The 20,044-nt window shown below is 48.9% G+C and overlaps 4 protein-coding genes across 4 annotated transcripts; 1 reads left to right on the forward strand and 3 right to left on the reverse strand.

Moving 5' to 3' along the window:
* Positions 1-322: 322 nt before the first annotated feature.
* Positions 323-2,279, reverse strand: BDW70DRAFT_170238 (Alpha/Beta hydrolase protein; the record flags this gene model as incomplete). The annotated part of the gene is made up of 6 exons (XM_073742874.1): positions 323-805; positions 989-1,245; positions 1,328-1,443; positions 1,502-1,789; positions 1,891-1,975; positions 2,061-2,279. 6 exons carry the CDS (start codon positions 2,277-2,279, stop codon positions 340-342), a joined length of 1,431 nt encoding a protein of 476 aa, XP_073593340.1. The 3' UTR covers positions 323-339.
* Positions 2,280-9,139: 6,860 nt separating this feature from the next.
* BDW70DRAFT_162457 (spherulation-specific family 4 protein) lies at positions 9,140-10,580 on the reverse strand (the record flags this gene model as incomplete). Its single annotated transcript, XM_073741137.1, has 3 exons — positions 9,140-9,701; positions 9,748-10,231; positions 10,295-10,580. 3 exons carry the CDS (start codon positions 10,578-10,580, stop codon positions 9,140-9,142), a joined length of 1,332 nt encoding a protein of 443 aa, XP_073593341.1.
* A 4,276-nt stretch (positions 10,581-14,856) lies between these two features.
* Positions 14,857-16,491, forward strand: BDW70DRAFT_170241 (glycoside hydrolase family 43 protein; the record flags this gene model as incomplete). The annotated part of the gene is made up of 1 exon (XM_073742875.1): positions 14,857-16,491. The coding sequence occupies one exon, from the start codon at positions 14,857-14,859 to the stop codon at positions 16,477-16,479; it is 1,623 nt and encodes a 540-aa protein (XP_073593342.1). The 3' UTR covers positions 16,480-16,491.
* A 369-nt stretch (positions 16,492-16,860) lies between these two features.
* Positions 16,861-19,861, reverse strand: BDW70DRAFT_170243 (beta-glucosidase H; the record flags this gene model as incomplete). Its single annotated transcript, XM_073742876.1, has 4 exons — positions 16,861-17,436; positions 17,506-18,772; positions 18,838-19,444; positions 19,723-19,861. 4 exons carry the CDS (start codon positions 19,859-19,861, stop codon positions 16,861-16,863), a joined length of 2,589 nt encoding a protein of 862 aa, XP_073593343.1.
* Between the last annotated feature and the right edge of the window lie 183 nt (positions 19,862-20,044).

The raw sequence follows: 20,044 nt of genomic DNA on the forward strand, positions 1-20,044 counted from the left end.
ATATTGATGTCGTAGAGCAAGACTCTGAAGTTCGACAAGATATCTACTGCATGGCTTTATATAACATCTGGGTCGTACGGGAGTTTCGGTCTAGAACTGCATATTCTGGCGTACAAAAACTCGTCAGCCGGATGCCAAGTACCTGTTAATTCTCCTAAACTCGACTACTCGTGCACCTTCTTTGATATTAACGGACAGTCACAGCGTAAGTGCAGCCCCACGTACTACTCGGCACTCCAATTTTCAAGAGCTGAGCCGTCTCGAGAGCAATGCAGGCATCCCGTTGTCTTCAAAATACACATGCCTTCCTGGTATTGGCGCGCGACAGACCTAGCATCCTCAGCCCCAGATGCGGAAGGGAACTGAGGAATTGTAACAACCAGCATCAAGCCAATCACCTGTAATTGTCTTTACCGGTGTGCCTCTGCCGAATTCTAGGATCTTGCCTCCATCAGCGCTCGAAGGATTGAACGCGGGCCACCCCACTGTCTCTTGAACAGTAGAGGAGTCCTTCATGAAAGCTAGTATGTGATCCTGCATAGGTTTGGAGGTGTCGCCTTCAAGCTGTGGAATCACCCCTGATGCATCTTGGTAGGTTCCAAAAATCATGAGTAAGTCTAACCAGTGATAGGCTCCAAGCCACGTCACAGGGCTTATATTGCTGAGGTTTCCTCCCCAAAGGTGCCGATAGGTAACAAGTCCCAAAGACCGGCGCATGGCCGAGTCGGATGCTGCAGTGCAGTCCCATTCATCCTCTGCCTCCATTACTCTAATTACGTTCTCTGACGACATCTCCTTGCCGCATCTGACCTAATTGCAGGCCGCCTTGCAACCCTTTTTTTCAAGATATCGTTCAGTCTCGTTCGAGAAAAAATATTTCTCGTCAGCTGCAAAAAGGACATTTGCAGTTACAATCGGAGATATATGCGGTGAGAGAGAGTGCCCACGTATGTAATCGCTGAAGGAAATCGATGGTGAACCAGATTACCGATTGATAAATTTCTTAATCTGAACCCAAGATACCTGGCGCATACATTCAAGCTCGGCTTCGGCATCATCTCCATAATTACACCTCAGTGCCTTAGCGACAATATCAAAGTCCCGATAGACATCGGCTACGGTGTCGAGGTCTATGGTGACAGAAGGAGGTTGAGAGATGACACCGAATTTGGCCACTCGGCTATCTTCAGGGAAGGCTAATGTGTAAAGATGAGTTAAGGCTGCCCCTTGAGATTGTCCCCAAAGCTACCAACAAATGAGGTCAATCGCCATGTGCCAGAGATAGAATGAAAGAATAAAATTATGACCATGTAGTGAAATCACGTACCATAATATTGCCCGGATTGCCACCAAAGGCCTCAATGTCCTCGTGGACCCATTCCACTGCGGCTCTGACGCCTAACAAGCTCAACGATGTTCCGTTCAAGGCCCTAGATCTGGGATCTACAGAAATAAAAGCCGTGTTAGCTTCATGCAGCAATATTTTTAGAATAAGTTTTACTCCCGAAGATATTCACGCGGTAGTTAATTGTGACCACAATATGCTCCTGAGCGCGTGAGACCCATGGTGACGGCAGCTGCGAAGGGACATAGATCCCACCCGCCACCCCACCTCCACTGGTCATAAAAAGAGCGACAGGGAGCTTTGAAGCACGGTGGGCATCAGCTGGAGTCCACACAGCCAAGGAGAGACAGTCATCGGCTGACGACCACGCCACAGCGCCCTGATTGAGACTCTCCCCGAGATTGACTAGTAGACTGGCCGGCGCATACATATTGCACCCATTGGCTATTTCCGGACGATACGTACTGCGGGCAAGCTAAGCAAGACAAAATGGAGATATTGTTTAGCATGGCGGCTTTAGTTGCAATAAAAGCTCCAAGACCCACCCGGACCATATCGAGTTGAGTCGTATCTTCTTTTCGATTTTTCCGGCTTCTGCGGAGGAAGCCAGCGGAGATCACCCACAGGTGACTGTGAGTTGAAAAAGAGAATATTAGCAATGCTGATCCTTGAATCAGCAGGGACGCAGCCTCCGAATCCCACAGCAATCACTGACCTCAGCGTACGGAATACGCAAGAATTGGCGGACATTGGGATAGGTGTCATTCAGCATGCCCACAAAGGTACCAGTTCCTGTCTCAACTGTCAGATTATGCCACGTGGACAACGTGCGAGCGGGCTCCCACGTCAGATTGGCATAGTACGGTGGAATTGAAATAGTGGACGCAACAGCAAGTCTGCCGAGGAGCAGATACAGTGAGAGCATCCTGTTCATAGTGATCAAGGCAGATCTCTGAGCTTTACCATAGAGGAGGAAGAAGAAAGGATAGGAAGAAATATGAATACTTTCGAGTCGAATGTATCTCGACCTTATTCATATATGCCAGGTTGGAGAAGCCAAAAGGGAAACATCTAGCCCGTTAGTGAGGGGAGAACTTTATCCCGGACTGTGGGGATAACTTCTGTCAATTTCGAATTCCCCACAATATCCTTCTCCATGTAATGCGGGATGAGGAGACTTCTGCATGATGACGTGAAGGGTTTCTCGCACCAGAGTCATATCTACGTGCAATCCCACTGCGCATAAGCGCACCTTTGCGGCAGTTTGAGCATCTATTGATGCGACGGCTCTTAGCAGAACTTTGCGTACGCGACCAGAAAGAAGCAAAGTCGGAAGTAAAACTTCTTTCCCCCAGATCCAATTTGTTGTCCGGGGGAATTATGCTGGCTAATGATTGATACATGTCGTTGTCATACATGACGACCAAGACGGCAAGAGGAGAACAGTAGAATTCCTGATAGATGCAAGCAAACTTACTCCTATCTTGGAAGCATGCGACTATTTGCATGGAATTTACGGTTACGAATTTATTGCATCGGGCCAGCATAGCAGCAAAAGGATGGCGACATTGCACCGGCGTGCGATGGCCGACCTCAGCCTCCCAGCACACATCCGCACACGCAAGGGCAACCACTTCGCTATCTCAACGCACTGCAATTGGAACGAGAACATCATCTCAACCCAGGAGAATTCAAGACTTTCCGTTTTGCAGACCGCCGGAAGACATTCACGCAAGAGAAAAAGTGTGCGTATGTCTCGATAAGCGTCGATTGTTAGATTTTGCACATGGGAAGCTGGCGTGCCAACGCGGTGCTGAAGGCAATTGCCTTCAATTATGATGAAGATCTTAATTTTGCATATGGTATCTCAGTATGGCATGAGGATTGAGGAGCCCGCCGAGGCGAAGGGGTGGTATTCTGGAATTTATGTGGTGGATAAGGTCGTAGGTGCCCGAATTGGATTTGAAGGCTACAGAGCTGGAATTATAGGTAGGAGTGTTGAGGGTCAACATTACAATTCGCTGGATGATGGCAGTTTCCCTAGGTCTCTCTCTGTAAATAGGAAGTATGGCCACTTCTCCTGGTATTAGACATGTTAGGCCAAGCCTGCAAAACTCGCATTTTGTTAGCCAGAATGCCAGTCTTTTGCACTTAAAATCTGTTGCAGATCAACCATGAACAAGGGGATTCTGCTGAACGCGGTCTACTAATTAAAATTGCGCCTTGGCCGAACAGATACTGACAGCTTCAACCTGAACTCCTTCGCAAGCGATACGACACCTTGGCCAGCAGTGTGAGGTAAATCTTCGACAATACCTGGCTGATATCAAGCAAGCAGATCGTAACTGAGATATAGGTCCAGTTGTTGTCATGTTCTGCCTGAGGTATGGGATAATTCTCCGAACCCGAGCTTTCTGACTATATCCATGGCGAGTAATAGCCACTATTCGAGAGTGTCCACGTGCTAACGCTCAAAGTTGTAGGTGTATTCTTTCCTATGGTCTCAATTGACGGCAGCACTGAGTCTCGATTATCACAACCATATATATAATCCACACTGACCATGAACCCGTTTCCAAATTGTTTAGTACTATAGTTCTGCATTGATTATTATCCTGATATGCGTCCCACATAAATATGCCAGTAACCTGGCAGTCCCTGCCATTCTTCTTCTTTCCCAGATACTGACGGGGCATCAAAACCAAGTAGCGTTTGAATAACACTTGCCCTTGGTTGATGTACTTTGAATCAGCCCAAGATATTAACTCCCCAGGTTCAACTAGTCAACTGCCTAACCACACCACTTTGGTTTTATTGCACATCGTCTCCCCTAAATCTACCCACAGTAGGCCCCATAGTTCTTAGTATCTTCATCCCACTCGCTTGGGCACGGATGAAATACATTCGTCAATGGCGCATAACCCTGTGCTTGTACAACGAAGTAGCTTGAGTCCGTCGTATCCGTGCCCACGGGAAGCGTCCACGTCCACGTATACCCATTCCGCGCGGCCGGCGCCGCACCAACAGCAGTCCACGCCCAAGGGTGATTCACTTCACCTTCAGCGGGCTCTGATCCGCTGTATCTGTATAGGACTTGGTTCTCGACCATGTAGTGCGCGCAGACGAAATGGTCTATGTTAAAATTGATGGGCCACGCGGGCATAATGCAATTCGTGTCTGGGTCTGTTAGGTAGACGTAGGCCTCGCCCTTGCCCGCGGGCGGCCCTCAGAGGGCGGCCGTCCGACCCGCAAAATGAGGGCGGAGGGCGGGCAGCTCCTGCCCGCAGGTCGGGCAAGGGCGAGAGCCCGCCCTCAGTGGGCCGCCCTAATAAAATTTGAGGGCCGACAAACAGGACAAACAGAATTACTGGACTGGTTGCATAAAATATGCAATATTGGCTGTATATTTCAGGTATTCTATTTACAGATGTAGGAGCAGCAAACAGCTCGCAGAGTTTACTATCCAGGAGGAGGGGCAGGAGTGCAGGAAGTTATACTGATGTTTATACTATTGCAATATCTAATCATAACACGCCTTATTACTTGCTTCTACTCTATATCGAAACCACTAATCATAGGATTTATATCCGTTGAGAAGCCTTGAGCGCTTCCGGACTCTCCCTGAATGCCGAACTTGTATGCTATGTATGGGAGGCAAGCAGGTTTCGTCCTCCTGGTTAGTATCCTGCTCTTCAATTTCTGGTAACAATGCCATACTTAGTCGCCTCTTCCCTCGGGCCTTCTCACTCAATGGTTGGATATGATCAAGTGTAATATCATCATTACCCATGACTTGGGGCTCGTCCTCGACTCCAGGCTTGTTATCATTGTTACCCTCCTCAGTATCACTTATTGGCTCAAGAAAGTTGCTGTCTATGTCCTTCTCCTCTTTCTTGGCTTGTTTTTCTTCGTGTAAGAGGTATTCATCCATCAAGGCCTGTTGGTCCTCTTTAATCTCAAACTTCGATGTACACATAAACATCATCAGGTCTTGGATTGTTTTTGGCTTCAAAGAGCCCCGACGGTAGTGACAGATATCCCGCGCCGAGTTAAAAAGCCGCTCTACACCTGCTCCGGTTGCAGGTATTAAGAGAACATCCTGTGCAAGGCTTGCAAGTGCGGGAAACTGATGCTGATGGTCCTTCCAGAATATATGGGCTGGAGTTCGCACAGTACCTATATCCAGTGTTAATTATAATTGCATAAAAGGCAAGGATATTACTTACTACTGTCAAGGTATTGCTTCAACTCATCATAATCTCTAGTAGCTAAATCCTGAGACCCTTCCAGCTTGCATGCTATCTCCAGCTCTGATATAGCAGCTGCAGACGATTGGGCCTTTGTTATTAATTGTGAGACTGAAAGCTTTTGCTTGTAAACATCAAAGTAATTCTCAATACTTTTGCGATAAGTGGCACACCAGTCAGTGTCGGGATCATGCCAGTCCATCCCCTTGAAGAACTGAAGCTTCTGTTGTGGGGAGAGTATTGTGCCAATTGTATACAGATTGTTATCAATCTTATCAGTCATGCTGTAGTAATGTGAAAGCTTTGCTTTTGATGCTTTAAGTGAAGCAAGTATTAGCTGCTTCCAGGCTACCTTCTTTGATTCCAGTGCAGTTATTGAAGTTTCGAGATAGTTAAAGAGCTTGTTATAAATGCTGAAGACGAGATGGATACTGACATCCTTAGTCTTGGAGAGAAGGGTTGTAAACCTAAAGAAAGGCTGTGTAATCCAGAGAAGGTACTTAACCTGTTGCCACTCATCTAAACTAAGTATGAAGTAATCTTGGTTGTACTGTGAGCAAAACTTGTTGAATATGGGTTGGAGCTTCTTAGCACGTCGAAGCATCAAAAATGTTGAGTTCCAGCGAGTTCGTACATCTTGGATTGGAACAAGCTTCGGCTCTTCATTCTGAAGATTATAGAATGCTTCCCGACGTTGAGGGCTCGCGTTGATGTAGACAGCAAGGTTTCGGACCTACAGTATTTGATATATTAGTGAAAAGCAACACAGTGAATCAACCAAAATTATATAATTAATTAAGAACAAACAAAGAGAGGAAGTAAGGAAGGATAAAGTATACCTTATCAAGTATGTTAACAATCTCCCTACTTTGGTGCCTCGCGCGAAGCAGCCAGACATGATCTTCAGACCATTCTAACTCTGCACTCTCATTTTTCGGATTAGCCCTCATCGTCCCAAGAAGCTCATTCAGACTAAGCTGAATAATATGTGCAATACAGGGAATTCGAACAATAATTGAATTATTGTCTAATTTCAGTGACTGTAGTGACTCTTGAATGCTGGACATTATTGTATTGTTATTGGAGGCATTGTCAGTAGTGACTGCAAGGACCTGATCTGTGATGCTGTGCTGTTGGAGTAATTTCAGAAGCACACTGCTGAGATTGACCCCGGAGTATGATCCAGATAATGGTTGAAAGCCAAGTAGGACTTCTTGATACTCCCAGTCCAGGTCAAGGAAATAGCCTGTTATGGCCATAAAAGATTGTTGAAATAGAGATGTCCAACAGTCTAATGCAATTAAAAGCTTTGCATTCAGAGGGAGCTTCTGAAGAAGGGATTGTTGCTGTTCTTCCACATGGCTCCGTAGCCAAGACCGAATTGTCTTTGCAGAGGGAATCTCTGGTTGTGTAGATGCAAGTCGGGCAAAAGAGATTATATCATGGAACTCTGGATGCTCAATAAATTGGAAGGGGAGACGTGAGATTATAAGGAGTTGGAGAAGCTTCTGCTCCCATTCATGCTGTGTAAAGGTTCTTGGTCGAGTTAAGGTATTTTGTGCCTAGTAATATAAAACAACTATCAGTAGGTAAAGGTTCTGTATCAGAAATAGTACATACAGCAGACGCCAATAGCCCCTTTATATTGCCCTTCTGAGTTGTGGCGTTGCGACATGTTGGCCCGGCCAGATGTCTATGAAGGGTAGTTGTTCCAAAGCACCTATTTGCTGGATGATCAAGGACTTTATGGCATTGACAATACATAGCCCCGGGCTTACCAGTTTTGGCATTAGCAACTTGTTCAAAGTGCTCCTAGCAACTTGCTCTGCGGGTACCATCCCAATGTAGTCGCTTTTTCTTTCCAAACTCAGTGTTCAGCCACCAAGCAACAAAGTCATCATTCGACATATTAGAGTATAGCACAAATGATGTTGATCGACCAGGCCCAACGCGTGTGAGTGTAGTAGGAACAGGGGGTGGAGTCACCAGTGTAAGAAACCCGGAATCTGACCCTGAGTCTTGCGTTGTTTGTTGGCTCCCAGGAGCATTCGGCGCACACAAGTATTGATTTATAGGTAAACAGAGTGGAAGATTGTCAATTAGGTCATCCTCATATACCGAGGAGGAAAATTGATCAGAGAACTGAGAGATTTGCGACATTCTTAGAGACATGGTAACAGCTTGAAGAATAATAAAGCAGGGTTTGAAGAGACTTACAAAAGATTTCCTACAGCCCCTGATAAATAAAATCTGTGATTGACCTAGAGATTCAGCTTGGTCATTGCAAATCTAGACACAGTCACACAGGTATAGAAAATCTGACTTGTTACATTTTACTCCATATCCACCTAATCTTTTAATCGGATTGGATGAATCTCAATGGTAGATGAGGGCAGCCCTCAAATCAGCCCTCGAAATATGCGGGCGGCCCGCGAGCGGCCCGCAATTACCCCTCATATCATTCATTTGTCGCTGAGCTGAAGGCCCCCCGAATTCAGCAGCATTTTGTAACTTTTTCTAACAACAAAAATAATGATTACCGACCAACAAAAGGTAGCTAGGAAAAAGAAATAGTGTTCTTATATAAATAAATAGTTGTTATAATGATCGGCTTCAAAGATGATAGGAAATTAAGTGATTCAAGTCTTTGAGAAGAGACCTTGTTGGAATCCAAAATATGTACTACCTCTACCCTGTTGTAAACATATATATATCTCTCTACAGTGACAGGACGTGGCAGCATGTGGAAGATGAACTGTAACACTACCATCCACAACAATACTTTGACAACCTGACTTGAGTAAAGTTACTATTACCCGCTTTCCTCTTTTAGGATACAAAAGCATTTCTTAAAATTTCCTAGTCATTGTAATAAGGTAGCTTGTAAATTCAAACACAGACCATACAGACATAATTAACAGTATTTTACTTGAGTTACTCAGCCATTTTATCCATCCAAATTAGGAAAGGTCGCGAAAATTTTATGCAGATGAGGGTCGAAGAGGGCCGAAGAGGGTTTATGGGGCCCGCCCTCAGAGGGCGGAGGGTCGGGCGAGGGCGGGGAATCACCTGCCCTCTGCCCTCGCGGGTCGGGCGGAGGGCGGGGAGGTCCCGCCCTCTAAATGTTTTTGCCGAGGTCTAGGTAGACGTGCATTAAAGCGTAGGGAACAAGAAAGTTCCCTGAGATCGTTGTCGAGCCGGCTAGGGTAGTGGCTCTGATGTTTGTCACCGCTTGGTTACCTGGTAGACTGTCTGTTTGCGCTGAGACAGAGGGCGAATTACCTGTCATGACGCCGTTTTTGTGGATTATTGAGGTGGTTATGTAATCAATATCCGTAGTGAACGATTTCATTGAAGGTCTTGATCTCCTAACTACGATCTGTATAGGCAATTTATACCTTTTCAAAGGCTTCAAAAAGAAGGTTCTCGCTATACAGGAGATATCCTTGCCATACAAACGGTACAAGGCATCAAACAGATATCCCTGCTATACAAACGGCGTAGAGTATCAAACAGATATGTAAACGAGCGAGGTGCTGAACATTGATTAGTAAGGAGGAGTCTCCTCCGGTTGACAGTTTTCTCCGATCACGTGCACGGTGAACGAGGAGCGAGATCCGGGACTAATGTTGCCAATTGTGACGCGGTCCATTGTACCAGGGAGACGGGCCACCTCCCTTCCATCGCGGAAGATCGCGTATGCATAGGGCCGACTTCGATTAGATATATTCCACTTCAGTCTCACAGATGAGTAGTCAGAATCCGTAACTCTAAGTCCATTAAGCGGGAATGCAGCGCGGCCGTCGTTGTCAAACGGGGTCGGACTAGCAATTGCCGGCGTACCACCCTGGACAGCGTTCATGAGAGCTGACATGTAGGCCTCGTTGGGCAGGGTGTCGTAGGGGTTCGGGAGAGTGTCGTCAGTTATATGAATGAAACCCGCCCCACGCTCGTGAGCTAAGTTGGCGACCCTGGCTGCTTCTGCTTGCGGGACGCCGTAGATAATATGCCACAGCTTCCGTGGGTCTGTGGGCGTCCAGCCCGGGTTTGGGACGTAGCTGTTCATGTATATGTCGAAGCTTTGTTCAAAGGTCATGAGCGTATCAGCGCTGCAAGATGTCAGTAATCCTCCAAGAAGTCTCGTAGAAAACGCACCTATTCTCAAAACACTGCGGTATCGTCGTCCCCGGATTCAGCACCGTAAAAGCATCCGAATATTTCCGCTTCGTATTATCACTGAGAAACCGATACAGATCCGCATATTCGTTATTAGATCCGCAGATGTTCAATACCTCGTCAAAGAAGATACCACCAATCTTCCCAGGGTACAACGCGTACCACAGATCAACATCTGCTTCGATCTGCGCCACCCAGTCGGCCATCTCGGTCGAACCAAGACGGGTCTCGAATCTTTGCTGACTTTGACCTAGGTATCCTGTTCTGACATATCCAATAATTCGTTTTCCTGAAGCAGAGGCTCTGTTGATGACATCTGCCCAGGCTTCGTTTATGGTCGTGTCGGGGCCATTCAGGACGTTAGCGATAAGGACACTGACGATGTTTGAGGGGTAGCCAATTATGCGGTTCCATGCGGCAGGGTCGGCGAGGGGGTGTATGTATGATGCCAGGGCAATTTGCTCTGAATGTGAAGTTTTATATTAGTTTTCTCTCTACTTGCAGGGCCTTAGCGAATGATACTTACGGCCGTCTGCTGCAATTGAGCTTCCTCCAGGCACATAAGAGTTATGGTTAACATTCCCCAACTGGTAATCCGCTCCAATTCCAGCCGAGCAGGAGTCATCGGCGGCGGCGATCCGTTTAGTATAAGAAATATCGCCCGTGTTGAAAAGTTCCGTGTCCTGTTCCAGTAGGCACTTGGTGCTCAGGCTGGCATTTTCACGGACACTCCAATGCCCAATGGGCTTTGCGAGGGAGTAAATGGTTAATGCAGCAATGGCTGTTAGGCGATACCACAGTTGTCCAGGCATGGTTACTGATGAAGGCTGAAGCTGAGAACGTGGCGGGAATGCTTTTCATGAAACCCCAGCGGCGAACGAGGCCTTTTATAACCGATTCTAAGTCTGCGATGAGCGATTCGTAGTACGTCCATAAACTCTATATCCAACCTTCCATCCACCGCCATGATTCTTCGGATTTCTGAATGCTACCCTCTCATTTCGAGGTGCTCATCAGACGACAAGTTAACGTAGTAGGGGTCCACCATCATCGTAGTCAAATGCGGCCATTTTGTACAGCATTTTGCACATACTAGCGTATAGGCCGTGGTTGCGCAAAGGCCGCGTGTTGGCTCCTTCAAGCCTGGTTCTCACCATGCCATATAGTGAGCGACAATCTTAATTAAAGAATCTGCTGAGATGCCCACATTTGCTAGTGAGGATCAGACAGTACTCGTGGAGAGATAGGTTAGCTAAGGACCTGGTCAAATATTCGATCAGTTGCGCTAGAGTAAGCCGTTTAGCGTTTTAGCAGTCAGGTGGCTCCCAGCCCAAGTCGTGATAGCAACATCACGAGTAGGCGTAGTTGCTCCACATAAAACAATAGTAAGTAATTAAGAAGGATGGAGGTCTGATTCTTTTCATCAAGCTGCAAACATGAGCGGCCACGCCCTACCAGTAGATACCACGAGACCACATACTTTTCGTATTAATTGAGATTCCTAGACCGATAACCTGCACTGACGCATTCAATGCCGTGAGACTGAAACCCCGAAACAAACGTCAAAGGCGGAACAGGATGGGTGTCAGTCACAGCAGGTCGTTGGTGGAGCAGGAAGTAGGTTTGACCAAACTGCTTTGCAACCGGTTAATTACCGCTTACAATCGCTTTAGAATCGTGCAATCCTCTTTTGGCCGATGTCGAACTAGGAGGACAGGCTAAGTATTCCTGGAATGGCACGTCATCTCTTCCAAGCACCTGGTCGGCGGCGCTCTGTTGCAACGCGATCGTTTAGCCGTCTTAGATCCAGTGCAACCTCTCTGTCATCCCGCGGTAGCACCATGGCTGCCACGCCCATACCGCTAACAACGGGTCAGTACGTTCCTTTTAAAGTTGTCAAAATCAGGAAAATATACTTCATGCACCATTCCTCGTATCTGTCGAAGTCTAACCCCCACGTTTTATCTATTGCACGCATCCCTGCTCAGCTGTTCTATACAATCACATTAACCCGCTTCTATCTCTATTTCTCACCAGTCCTTGCAATTCTAGTCCATGTGACTGCACTATGCATATGGTCTAGTTCCTACTGCACATCCGTAGCCAATGGCTTGAGAATGCCTGCTCCCGTCCAGCAAGGCAGGCATGCGATGCACAAAGATCAGCAAGCCGAGATCTCATAGAGCATTCCAAGCCGCATTCAGAGAGACAGTGCTGCATACAACCCTTAAGTCCCCCGATGGCAATGACATCGACCGCAACAGTTGCTTTCCGCAGCTGCCCTCTGTCCTCGGTACATCCAGCCCTCCGCCCAGAAAGCCAGCAAATTCCCCCAGTCACGGTCAGGCGCCAGCGCGTCTCAGAAGGACCGCATATCCTAATCAGGCAATGATATGGGACAGTTGGCAAAAGGCAAATAATGCCGAGCTTAGCTCAGCAGGCCCGATTACGTTGAGCAATGCCTCAAAGCGCTTTGATGTCGTGTCACGTTGGCGGCCCGTGACAACTGTCTCTAACTATAAACGCGTCGTACGTCCGGGATCCCTTGGCTACAAGGGAGCGATGACTACTTGGAAACTACCAATAGGATGACTTCAACCACTTGAGAGATAATACCAAATAACTCGCTTTAGAAGGACTTTGTATCCGCCAGCACTGCTGGTTCGGTTTTCCAGGCAATGTCGCCCGGGCTGAGGCGGCGCCAGTTGAGTCGGTAGAGACGATGCGGATTGAACCCTCGGGACGGAATGAGCCAGCAGCATGGAACCGATTTCCTGGCGTCTCACACACCTTGACCGTAGATTTTTGTCTGACGCTGACGTTGGCTGATCTGTGACACCTGCCTAATGAAGCAAAGATCTGTTCAAACGCTATTTGAGTTTAATCAACGATATTTATTTTACCTATGGCTGTTCATGGCCTCGGCTACCCGCGCAAAACCTGCCCGACAACGGTATAAGAAGTCTAAGACAGCCAATGGGTTATTAGAATAAAACCTTAAGCATCTTCATGCTTTAGGGCAGCATCTTGATCTATGGGTCTTACTATTCACTCCTAGGTATGTAGTGATATACATTGTTATATATAATACAGTACTAAGATACAGTAATATAATATATAATAGTGAGTATGTAATCCAGATACAGTAATCTTAACTATCCAGATCTCTTGGCAAACCGACGGGTTGCCGCGCCAGGCTTCAGACAGCCAACCATCTTCAAGGGCCTGATGGACCATTTCATTGTCCAACCCAACTCAATTTTTGGCGGATTGGGGCGGGCTCAGCAAGTCTATCATTGTGACTGAAAGCTTCCTGGTCACATTCAGTACCACGTGATTTTATGTAAAGTTGGTGCCATGGCTAGCTTTTGTGGTTTAGAAAATGAAGAGGCCGCCCTCTATGGACTGTTTTAGAAGCTTCCTAATGGATTTAGGTCTCAGTGAGCCCGAAACATGAATTGCTTGGTTTGTTGCTAGTACAGAATGCCGGCTTTCTGGACGGGAAACGTGGGGATACGGTTGCATTATACGATAAAGAGGTAGTGATCTATATGCGTGCTGAACTGGGTTGGTAGTGCGCAGTATAGAGCCAAGAAGGTTTCTGGAACCAAGAATTTTCTTGATTTGTGAATAGCGCAGGATAAGTAGATTCACGCCGGTTACAATCGTTGTAATTCAGATCTGCCGGTCTGAATGTGGCACATTGGCCGCTGATCAGGTTTACCTGCATATGGAATGTATTCGGATAATTGGTCCATTTGCAAGGGTCCTGCGGGTACGTGAAGTACTTTTCCATGGAGCTTATTCCCCCAAAATACAATCGTCCCTCAGGACCAGCTGTGCCCTATTGACTTTTAGCTTATACTGCCTAGTAACGTTAAAAAGCAGCTTTCCACGCAAAGGAGGTTCGTGGAAGAATCCTCCTCTTGGCACCGAAATATCGCAGCCTGGAATGCCAGACGGTACAACATGGTTGTCTTGAGTGAGTGGAAATCAAGGCATGCGAGAAGACGTTTTGGTAAACGTTTTGCCCTGGAAACTGCTCAATCTATCGGTATCACTGCGAGGTCTGCCTCCTTCGACCTCAACCAGTACAACAGACTCACCTGCTAGACTCTCGCTTCCGCCCCTGCACAGCGTTGGTGCGGAAGACACAAGGCACGGCGGGGTATGGCAATTCGCGGTAACGTCCTGCGATCCTCTTCCGACGTCTAATTTCCATAATGATTAAACAGGCTGCCTCTAGGACGAAATGCAATACTTTATACGTCTCCCGCTACTAACGATCTACCATGCCATGGCCATGCGTCGATTATCATCACTACCTTTCCCCACTCTGGTGTAAGATGTGATCTGATATTCAGTCCAAAGAAACCGGATTCCTCGATCCACTCAGCCCAGTGTCATCTCATTCCTGCTGTTGAGAGATGATATCATATTCGCACTGGATTCCAGATCTACTCATCAATCCCTAATCCGCCACACTCTATATTGTCTCCCCTACCAAGATCAAATACCATGCTCGTGCTTCAACCTCCTGTAGCTTCAAAAGCTTTCCGCCCGTACATATGCTACGAGCTCATGCAGCTGTGCGGCGAGGGAAGCATAGACCGGGTTGAAAACAATATCCCGTGCAGCTAAGCCGGCGATCATAAAACATCCCGGATGACTCTGCAAGCATATAAACGGCTTTGCCGTCCGGCGCTGTGAATATATTTCGGTTGCAAATGCGTGGCCTTTTTTGGGATAACAGTTCTAGTACTCTGCTACCGGCGATGATAGCTTGCACATGGGATCAGATTGCAAAACATACAGACTAACCCAGCAACCAAAATAGATTCTGCGGATGATGCCCCGCACATTTAAATTCAAATGTAATACTTTGCTCTGTTTTGTTCGTATCCAATCCGAATGCCCTAAAGTAATGCTTCTCCAACCACAATACTGCAGCTAAGGCAAGTTTAGGCTAATTTTCTTCAAATAACCGGCTATGGAGAAACCCCGCGCCGTCTCCTATTATAAATAGCATCACCATGTTCCTGATCTATGCTGACGTGCAGTTACACAGCAACTGCTAGATGACCAACTATGCCACCCCTCTGCAACCCGATCCTCCCCGGATTCAACGCGGACCCTTCAATCGTCCGCGTTGGGTCAGACTATTATGTCGCAACCTCGACCTTTGAATGGTACCCTGGCGTCCAGATACACCACTCCACAGACCTCGCAAACTGGGATCTCGTTGTGCGTCCCCTCACCAGAGCATCCCAGCTGGACATGCGCGGGGCTCCCGATAGCTGCGGCATCTGGGCGCCGTGCCTCACCCACGACGGGGACAAGTTCTGGCTCGTCTACACGTACGTGACACGCAAGGACGGCTCGTTCAAAGATGCGCATAACTACATTGTTACTGCGCCTGCAATAGAAGGGCCTTGGTCAGATCCTGTGCACGTGAATTCGTCGGGATTCGACCCGAGTTTATTCCATGACGATGATGGGAAGAAGTGGTTTGTAAATATGCTATGGGATCATCGGCGGCGCCCGCGCGCGTTTGCTGGAATTGCGCTGCAGGAGTTTGATCCCGTGTCTGGGAAGTTGGTCGGTCCTATGAAAAATATCTTTCGTGGGACGGAACTGGACCTCGTCGAGGGTCCGCATCTGTATAAACGCAATGGATGGTATTATCTCCTCACGGCGGAGGGTGGAACCGCGTACCAGCATGCTTGCACGCTTGCGCGGTCGAGGAGTATCTGGGGTCCGTATGAGACGCATCCTCAGACGCACATTCTGAGCTCCAAGGATGCGCCGTTTGCAGCGCTGCAGCGTGCTGGGCACGGCGACCTTGTTGATACGCCCGATGGGAGAACGTACCTTGTCCATTTGACGGCCCGGCCCGTTGGACAGAGTAGGAGGTGTGTGCTTGGTCGCGAGACGGCTATCCAGGAAGCGTATTGGGATGACAATGACTGGCTGTGGGTTAAAAATGGGCCTGTACCTTCGCTGTACGTCGACGTGCCGGGGAACCGCGTTGAGAAGCAGTACTGGGTCGAACGGCGATATACTTTCGGAGATGGCACGTTGCATAAGGACTTCCAGTGGCTGCGCACCCCCGAGCCACAGCGTATATTTTCGATCGAGAATGGTGCTCTCTCGCTTATAGGCCGGGAGTCAATTGGCTCCTGGTTTGAGCAGGCGCTCGTTGCCCGACGGCAGACTCATTTCTCGTACGATGCAGAGACAGTCCTAGCAGATTACACACCTATCAATGAGCGCCAGTTTGCAGGCCTTGTTGCGTACTACTGCCGGTACAACTTTTTCTACCTCGCCGTGACAGCAGACGAATATGGACAGCGGGAAATTAATATCTTTCGTTCTGAAGCCTCGTATCCGGAAGGAAAACTCGATACTCCAGCCCCGGACCCGGTTCGAATTCCAAATGAGGGGAGGGTCAGGCTAGCACTGAGCATCCGGGGTGGACTGACCTTGCAGTTCTTTTATGCCCTTGAAGACTCGAACCTGCAGCCTTTTGGACCAGTCTTTGATGCGTCGATACTGTCAGATGAGTGCGGAGGGCATCAAGCGCATGGGAGTTTCACTGGTGCATTTGTGGGCATGGCTTGCTCAGATGTGAATGGCACGGCATTGCCGGCGAAGTTTGAGTCTTTTGTTTATAGGCCTGTCAGGGATGTTGCTGATCGATATGAGATTTGAGACGATGGTCCTATACATGGTTCTATACATGGTGGCCTGTATTCCTTTGTGCAACGTACAGAAGTCCAGTTGCTAGGATGCCAAAGAAACATATAATACAACGCCAAAGCTACCTTTCTACTGGTTTTCACCAGCTTCGTCGAGTGCGTAACCACCAATCAAATAGTATTCCAGTGGCCATCCGCCTCCCAGGACGCCTGATCTACGAGGTTTGATCAAATCTGAAGCATAGAGACAATATTGACTTGAAATTCGAGTCCTCGGACTCCTGGGTCCAGATCTAACGTCCATGCTGGCTCTAGGTCACGGCGCGCAGCGCCGTGAAAGATGTTCCATAACAATCCATGTTGATGTATATAAACTCAACTTGATATCGCCAGTCTATAGCCCATTCCAATACCGAGAGACCTGCACACGGAGAGATGCAGAGAGCATGTTCTGTTCGCCAGTTCCCACAACCTCAACGGCATATATCCCTTTTTCACTCAACCACGCGGAGCGGCCTTCATCCCAGAAACTAGTTGCAAGCCCCATGGGAACAGTAACTGAAATCTCTTTGGTCTCCCCAGGATGCAGCATAGTCTTCTCATATCCTTTGAGCTCGCGCACAGGACGTCCAACGCTGGCAGTCGTAGGTGGCCGCACATAAATTTGGACAACCTCTGCACCTGCGCGAGGACCAGTATTGGTCACCCAAGCCCTGACGCGAATGGATGACTCTCTGATATCTGATGCCTGAGGGGCTGTCTCTTGAACATCGAGACCGGACAGCTGGAACGTTGTATATGAGAGCCCGTGGCCGAAGCGGAAGAGCGGAGCTTGTTTGACCTTGTCGTAGTAACGGTATCCCACGTAGACGTCCTCACTATACAGGACCCTTCCACGCTCCGAGCGGTAGCTTAGATACGAAGGGTTGTGCGCGATATCACGGGGGAAGGTTAGGGGGAGTTTGGCAGACTAGTTGTGCATCGCTGGTCAGTTAAGAAGAGGATAGTTGATTATTCCTCAAAGCTGGTGTTCACTTACAGGATTCACGTCGCCGAACAGAACATCGGCAATGCCATTGCCCCCCTCGCTACCTCCGTACCAGGCCTGGAGTAGCGCCTTTGCTTGATCGGCCCAGGGCATCGTGACCGGTGTCCCACTCTGCACGACAATCACCGCATTTGGCTGAGCCTCTAGCACAGACCTAACGAGGTTATCTGTCCCAGGGGGAAGGTCCATATGGGGTCTGTCAAAGCCCTCACTCTCCCAGTCACCACTCAGTCCCACGCATACAATGACCTGCTCCGTCTCCATTGCTAGTTGCACCGCCTGCTTGAGAGCAGTCTCAGCGTCTAGCTTCCGGCACCCTCCGAGCCGTATGCCACCAGGACCGAACGAGACCACACCGTGATGTTTCAAGTTCGAAGTCGGGGCCGTGCTGTACTCAACATAGACGTGATGTTGCCTTCCGGCCTCGAGGTATCTCTCGCCCCGCTCCTCCACTGTTCCAATACCAAAGAACGATGTACCATGTCGTTGCTTTGTCTTGTTATCAATAACGAGTTCGCCATCAATGTACAGCAATCCTGTGCCGGCTACGGTGAGTCCGAATTCATACACGCCACTTTCGGGTGGTTCAAAGCTCCCCTCGAGCGTTGCATAGTAGGTGTCCCCAGAGATTTTGGGATGGCTGTAGTCCATCAAGAAAGCGCAGCTGTTGGTCATGTGGAGCATATCAACAGGCTGGCGGTCCTTGTAGCTTGCAGGCTCGGTATAGACCCGGAAAGTGTACCCGCGTTCCCCAGTCTCTGTCTTCAGATGGTCGCCGAGTAGCGGCAGCTCCTTGTGTCCGTAACAGCCCTGTGTGAAGACCACCTCCTCGCACTTTTCTGCGATGCCTTGTCTAGGAGTGACCGTGTAATACGCCAGCAGCGACGCCGACCCACCACCGCAATAGGCGGCGATATCCGCATTCGGCCCTATAACAAGCGTCTTCTTCCGTGGACTGAGCGGTAGTATCTCGTTGTCGTTTTTCAACAGCACAATCGAATCCGCTGCGGCTTGTCTGAGGAGCGCACGATCCTCAACTCTGTCCAGCTTTTGAGCGGGCGCATATTCGGGGATTCCAGCCCTGGAGGTGAGCTGCACTAGCTCCAGCACCTTGCGGACGCGGTCGTCCAGTGTTTTCTCCGACACTTTGTTGGAGGTCAAGGCGTGCATCAGTGCTGGGCCGCGAAATCGTGTTGGCCCAGGCATTTCGAGATCGAGCCCTGCGTTGACTGCACTCGCGACGCTGTAGGTGCCAAACCTGGACGTTCCAATATTAGCGGGAGGCCAAAAAGGAGAGAGGCAGAGTTTGTAAAGCCAACAAACCAGTCACTCATTATCAACCCCTCATACCCCCATTCCTTCCGAACAATGTGGTCTAACAAACCAGGATCCTCGCTTGCATGCAACCCGTTCACCTTATTGTAGGAAGTCATCAAGGCGCCTGGTCTCGTGTTCTTGATTGCCAGCTGGAACGGCAAGAGGTAAATTTCCCTCAGCGCCCTCTCGGTCACCATCGCACTGACCGCAATACGCTCATGTTCCTGGTCATTGCAAACCAGATGCTTGAGCGTTGGAACGATCCCAAGGTCCTTCACGCCCGCGCAGTAGCTTGCCGCCGAATTCCCCGAGAGTACCGGATCCTCAGAGAAAGATTCAAACCCACGTCCACCCAACGGTCCCCGCTGGATATTGATAGTAGGTCCCAGAAGTACGTGTGCGCCTTTGGCCTTGCATTCCGCTGCGAGGAGACGGCCGAGTTTGAAGACGAGGTCTGCGTCAAACGTTGCACCGAGCGCTGTTCCGCACGGGAGACAGGCGGAGGGGACGCCATTGAAGTAGCGCGTGCCGCGGGCACCGTTTGGGCCGTCAGTGATGCAAATCGCCGGGATGCCGAGTCGCGGAATTGCGAAGGTGTGCCAGGCGTCGGTACCTGTATGGGACGTTGAGTTAGTTGCGCCGCTATCAATCAGGCGTGAGGTGTGTGTAGGACGTGCCTGAGAGCAAGGAAACCTTCTCGTTTGGGGAGAGTTGGGAAATGATATGGCCAACGGCCAGTTCGCCCATAGTGGTAGTTCCTATGGAGCCCATGGTGATCTTGCTTCGCTTGGTTCTCGGGCTAGGGCAAGGCAGAGTTATAACCACAAATATTGAAGGGAAAGGCAGGCCAGGAGCTGTTGGCTTTATGTAAACTGCATGATGGATACTTACACTGTAGTATTGGCTTGGATACAAACGTCTCAGGTGACATACCTAGCTGCGCGGTGTCTCCGGGAAAATTGTAACGGTGGTAGCCTTGACGCAGTCCCTCGAACACCCGCTCCACCAGCTCTGGAATTACCCGATACATTGCGAGGATTTCATCCAGCTAAGGGCCATCAGAAAAACCAGCTGTCATCCGCCAAACATTTGAAAGTTGGCAAAGTGTCCCGGAACCATTGTAAGTACGGACTGGCAGGGAAGCAGTGCTGTAGTGCGCGAGTGGCGCTATTAGTGCATGAGTGCCTAACCCTAGATCGAGGCCGCGGAATGT

This window comes from Aspergillus foveolatus, assembly GCF_047715535.1.
Source record: "Aspergillus foveolatus strain CBS 279.81 unplaced genomic scaffold BDW70scaffold_50, whole genome shotgun sequence".
NCBI lineage: Eukaryota > Fungi > Ascomycota > Eurotiomycetes > Eurotiales > Aspergillaceae > Aspergillus > Aspergillus foveolatus.